This window comes from Gobio gobio (genome assembly GCF_949357685.1).
Source record: "Gobio gobio genome assembly, chromosome: 13".
Classification (NCBI taxonomy): Eukaryota; Metazoa; Chordata; class Actinopteri; order Cypriniformes; family Gobionidae; genus Gobio; species Gobio gobio.
Window position 1 is genome coordinate 39,371,296 of NC_137106.1, and position 6,000 is coordinate 39,377,295.

Below are 6,000 nucleotides of genomic sequence, written 5' to 3' on the forward strand. Positions count from 1 at the left end.
GCGCCCTCTGTTGGCCGTTGTATTGATTTCAGTGTGTTCTGTTTGACTCAGTCAAGCCCCAGCAGAGCTCCCAGCAGTCCTCAGTCTCCTCACACGGACACAGACTCTCTGGAGAAACCCAAACTCAAGGCTGGAGGATCAGTGGAGAGTTTGAGGAGTTCCCTCAGCGGACAGAGCTCCATGAGTAAGTGTGTGGGCAAATGCTTCACTATACTTGTGCAAGGCACGTTTGTGAAAATGTCAGATAAACAAATATAACCTTTATCATATTAATCCTTATTAAAGACATACAAGATATAAAAATATAAAAAGCCAAAAACCATGATCTTCTCTAGAAAAGGAGTTCAGAAATGGCCATTTTATGTTTTTATCATTTAAATATTAAAAAGCCATAAGGTGTCTGTGAGGGGTTGAGGAGAGTAATTATGAATAATAGATGTATATAATCCATTGTTGTTATTGTCACCTAAACCTAAAAAAAAATTAAGTACCAAAGTTACTAAAACTGAAATAAATAAATGAAAGTTGAATAGAAAAAATACAAAACTAATACAAAATTTAAAAAGCACATAAAATGACAAAATAATATGAATAAAAGATATGTGCAATACAGTGTTGTTGTCTAACTGTTGTTGTTGTAACTAAAGCAATTAGAATCAAAAATTTTGAAATAACTAACTTAAATAAAATAAATGTACTTTAAGTTGAAATACTAAAAATATTATAATATATTATTATAAATATAATAAAACTGAAATAAAAATAAACTAAAGTTAAATGGTAAAAATAAATAAAAAAACTCAATAAAATGACAAAAGCACATAACAAAATAAAGAATAATAGATATGCATAATACTGTGTTGTTTTTGTTAAAAACGTTTTGTAACAAAACACAAAATTATACATTTTGGTAAATAACTGAAATAGTAAGTACTAAAATTATTTTTAAAATAATACAAATTACAAAAACTTAATCTAAGATTAAAATGAAAACTGAAATACAAAAGCTATTTCAAAATGTTAATAATTACTATAATAGTATATAAACAATACTAAAACAACAACAAATTTATTAAAGAATAGATTATAATAGATAATATACATCCTGCTGGTCATTATTGCAAAATAAACCTGTTAGGGTGGTTATAATTGAAGGGGTTTCCTTATTACACAGCTGCTTATCAAATAAATGGACATAATATATATATATTTTTAAGTTATTTTATTTTTGAGAAGGATTTGAAATTTATATTTTCATAGTCTAGCATCATTATTCGAAAACATTTGACTGCAAAATAACAACCAGAATTGACCAGAAATGGATATATATATATTTAAAAAAAGAAAAAGATACTCTGATATGGTACTAAATGATTTCCATATTCATATATGGAAATCATTGCTCATCTCTATATATTCTCTATATGCTCATCTCTATATACCCTATTCATTAACAACATGTATTCTTATTTCACTTAATTCTGTGCCATAGTTATTATATTGATTAATAATAGATAGTTAGCTAATCTGTGTGCTTTGTATATGTGCATTTCTGAAATGCATAACATGTAAAAAATCAATTTAAATTGTAATGTAGATGCATTTTCTGTGAAGCTGCTTTGAAATTATATGTATTGTGAAAAGCGCTATACAAATAAATTTGAATTGAATTGAATTGAATATATCAAGGTATTTACGCAGTCCTTCAAAGAATACCAGGTTGATCCATGGTATTTTTGTCAGTAGATGTGTTTAAAGAAGAAGTTGTTTTGACAGGCGGTCAGACGGTCAGCACCACAGATTCGTCCACCAGCAACCGAGAGAGTGTGAAATCAGAGGACGGCGATGAAGACGAACTGCCGTACAGAGGACCGTTCTGTGGCCGCGCTCTTGTACACACAGACTTCACCCCGAGTCCGTATGACACCGACTCCCTCAAACTCAAGGTCACACGTCTGATTTCCTATAAGTAAACTGACCATCTGCTTCCTTTGCTCTGCATCCATAGCGTGTTGTTTTTTTGCCTTGCAGAGAGGAGATATGATCGACATCATCAGTAAGCCGCCCATGGGCACGTGGATGGGGCTGCTGAATAACAAGGTGGGAACATTTAAGTTCATCTACGTGGAGGTGCTAAACGAGGAAGAGGAGAAACCCAAACGCAGTGTGAAGAAGAGGAGGAAGAGCCATCCTCCCAAACCGACCTCTGTAGAGGAGCTTCTGGAGCGCATCAATCTCAAAGTAACGTCTCTTTAAACTACAAAAACATAAGCATGCTCCATTCAGAGCCCCTAAAGGGACATGGTGAAGACAAAAAAATATGAGATGGGAGGAAAAATTACATGGCAATGATTTTGCGTTCTCTCGCTTTTGGTAAGCATTTTTACCATTAGAGCAGTGGTGGAAGACTGGAAGAGAGGAGCTGCAACAATGTCAAATATGTGAAAAATAATGCGTTTTTTGAACATTCAATCATGAAAAAATTCTAGAAGACTCCAAAAACAAAATCAGGATTTTGAAAAAGGGTATAATGGGTCATTTTTAGTAGTTAGTTAACAATGATAACTCTGGTTCATCGTCCCACAGGAGCACATGCCCACGTTCCTGTTTAACGGCTATGAGGATCTGGACACGTTTAAACTGTTGGAGGAGGAAGATCTGGACGAGCTGAACATCAGAGACCCTCAGCACAGAGCCGTGCTGCTCACCGCCGTGGAGCTTCTGCAGGAGTGTGACAGTGAGAGACCAACCGCAAACACACACACTAGGTGTGTTTACATGGAGTGTTGCATTCTGATATCTTTTTAAAAGTCCAATCCGAATTAAAATGCTCCATGTAAACACCTCCATCTGAAAAAAAATGCCCGAACCAATTGAAAGGGGTGGGATAAACTGTTTCTAATCCATTAGATAGGACATGTACACACTTGTACGGATTGAAAACCAAAACTAGAAAGTTTTGCGCATGTGCAATGATGTAGAATGGCATAATGACGTATGACACACGGAACGATGTTGTTGTTGAATATAATAAAGGACTGTTGTGTCAAATCTAAAACTCTCTTTCCACTCATCGGCTGTGAAGTGCTGCAGGAGGGGACGCCTTGTTTTAGGTGTGTGAAGGGGCAGTATTACTGCTTTATCAATATAAGCATCATGGCACAAAGCTTTGTGTGCTCGTCGCATTCTAATTAGGATCCGAAATAGTTAAATATAATATCTGCTTTCTAAAACAAAGAAAAGGAGAATGGTTTGTATCATGCGACAACAGCGGGAAACTCTGTATATTCAAAATATTAAATCTGAAGGTAGTTATACTATTGGTGTATATTTGTAAAAGTAAATATTGTTATTTAATAATATAAATTGATATATACAAAGCATTAATATTTTACATAATATTTACTTAAATTCATCTAAAAATGTCAGTGATGTAAAAAATCTATTACTGTAATAATATTACTATTGTAATACCCAGATATATGTTTATTTCCCATTAAAATACTCCTAAATCTTTTAATGTAAAACCTGTTGTTTAATTTTTTATTAAATTCAAAATTAATGTTTGCCATCAAAATATTTTCTTTCTGAGAAAAAAAATAAAATCAGTTAAGAATCTAAAGTTCTGCTTAATGTTTTATTGTCCCTCCATTAAATGTATTACTTAAAATTAAAATGTTAGCATATAATTTGGTATGTCATTAATGGTTAACAACCCCACACCATAATCCCCCCTCCACCAAACTTTACACTTAGCACAATGCAGTCAGGCAAGTACCGTTCTCCTGGCAACTGCCAAACCCAGACTCGTCCATCTGATTGTCAGACAGAGAAGCCTGATTCGTCACTCAAGAGAACACGTCTCCTCTGCTCTAGAGTCCAGTGGCGGCGTGCTTTACACCACTGCACCCGACGCTTTGCATTGCACTTGATGTAAGGCTTGGATGCAGCTGCTCGGCCATGGAAACCCATTCCATGAAGCTCTCTACACACTGTTCTTGAGCTAATCTGAAGGCCACACGAAGTTTGGAGGTCTGTAGCTATTGACTCTGCAGAAAGTTGAAGACTTCTATGCACTGTGCGCCTCCGCATGCGCTGACCCCGCTGTGATTTTACGTGGTTGCTGTTGTTCCCAATTGCTTCCACTTTGTCATAATACCACTAACAGTTGACCGTGGAATATTTAGTAGTGAGAAAATTTCACGAACTTATTGCACGGTACCACGCTTGAATTCACTGAGCTCCTGAGAGCGACCCATTCTTTCACAAATGTAAAAGCATCTGCATGCCTAGGTGCTTTATTATATACACCTGTGGTCATGGAAGTGATTGAAACACCTGAACGATCTAAAGGGGTGTCCCAATACCTTTGCCAATATAGTATATATGAACTTTATGCGTCGCAAATAACAATTATAGGCCAGATGCAACATTCAGTTTTATACAGTATGTAACAGAAGAAGCTTATAATGTTATATGCAAACTGGAAAAGGTGTGAATTGCGTCTAAATCATATTATAATTATCAGTTACCAAATTACAAGCACATTTCACAGTTCATGAGCCATCATATCTTTTAGTAAAGAATTCAAATCATATCTCAGTCAAAGATGCTGTTTGTCTTCAGGTAACAGTGACCCGGAGCACGAGGGATCATCTGAAGGCTCTCAAGAGAAGCTTCTGTCCGAGGGCAGCGTCCCACCAGGAGACTCTCCTCGAGACTCGGGCTGTTACGAGAGCAACGAGAACCTGGAGAACGGTAATGACAGCCTTCCTCATCTGTGACTCTCCAGCCCTCCTCCTCTTCCTCCTGTCTGTGATCTCTGCATGCTCCAGAATACAGTCTTCTGCTTTCATTCCTCTTTCTGCTGCGAGGACGACACGTGAGACTCATCTGCTTTCATTCCCAGCATTCAGCGGACCAGAGCATCTCTCATCCATATCTGACACCGCAGCATCAGCTACTCGTGACGTGACTTTGCATTGAGATTTCACTTCAGTCCATTTCCATTCGAGAACCGAGTTCCTACCGTGTTTTGCGTGATTTGCCGAATTTGTGTTGAACCAAGAGTGAAGAAGTTTGGTCCGAAATCAATATTATTCACTGTTACAGCTTGAAATTCTGATCACATAAATGTTTATGGCGTTCATTTGCTTTGGTTTAGACAACCAACATAATACTAGTCATAAGATGCTCATGTGAATGTTAATAGCCCTTGTGAAGAGTTGACGATGTCATTATTTTTTTTGCTTGTGCTTGCGAGACGTTGCTGTTTGTGTGTATATTTTTCTAGTAAAAATAATATGATGTTGCACAATATCTTTAGATGTGCCTAAAAATCATTTGTGATATGCAAACGTATATATTTGCAAAAAAAATCTTGCTCCACAGGTAGAGACAAAAGACAATCATAGCTGCCATGACATCCAAATGTCTTAAAGAAAAGAAAAGAAGAGTTCATCTCATGAAAACATGTCCAGGTCACATTTCACTCCAAAATCATAAAAGAACCAATTGGGCAATTTTTTCCCCATATATACTAAACACATTTTGCCCTCAAATTTATGTTTACATAAATGCTAAATGAATAATGTTAAAAATCAAATTCTCATTACAGTTTTTGTTTGATTTCTATTATTTTCAGTGGTACTTGTCATTATTATAATACACCATTTTTAATGAGCTAATATTTTAATACATTTATACTAATTTTTATATTATTTAATACTAACATAAAAATCTGTAGGAATTCAATAAAAATGAAAATATTATTATTAAATTTAAAAAAATATATATATATATTAATTAATATGAGGTTTTATTAGATATAATATAAGATTAATAATCAGTTAATTAGTTTTGCATTTAATTAATATTGATATTTTTTTACAGTTTGAGGGTGGACTGTGTTTAATTCCTGACATAGTTCAAAATGGAGGGTTCGTTTTTTTGTTGAGCAAAATGTAACTTTTTATTTATTTCTTTGATTTTGGGATTACA

The 6,000-nt window shown here is 35.0% G+C and overlaps 1 protein-coding gene across 3 annotated transcripts in view; it reads left to right on the top strand.

Annotated features, from left to right (window-relative positions):
- sash1b (SAM and SH3 domain containing 1b) overlaps nt 1–5,503 on the top strand; it is a 138,390-nt gene extending 132,887 nt beyond the window's left edge. Inside the window, exons 14-18 of one of the 3 annotated variants that reach the window (XM_079832349.1) lie at nt 52–184; nt 1,777–1,946; nt 2,032–2,241; nt 2,587–2,737; nt 4,627–5,492. In XM_079832349.1, coding sequence (XP_079688475.1) covers nt 52–184; nt 1,777–1,946; nt 2,032–2,241; nt 2,587–2,737; nt 4,627–4,784 — 822 coding nt within the window. In that variant the 3' untranslated portion in view covers nt 4,785–5,492. Of the gene's footprint in view, nt 1–51; nt 185–1,776; nt 1,947–2,031; nt 2,242–2,586; nt 2,738–4,626 lie in introns of all 3 variants that reach the window. The other 2 variants (XM_079832350.1, XM_079832351.1) reach the window with 2 other exon arrangements.
- The last annotated feature ends 497 nt before the right edge of the window (nt 5,504–6,000 follow it).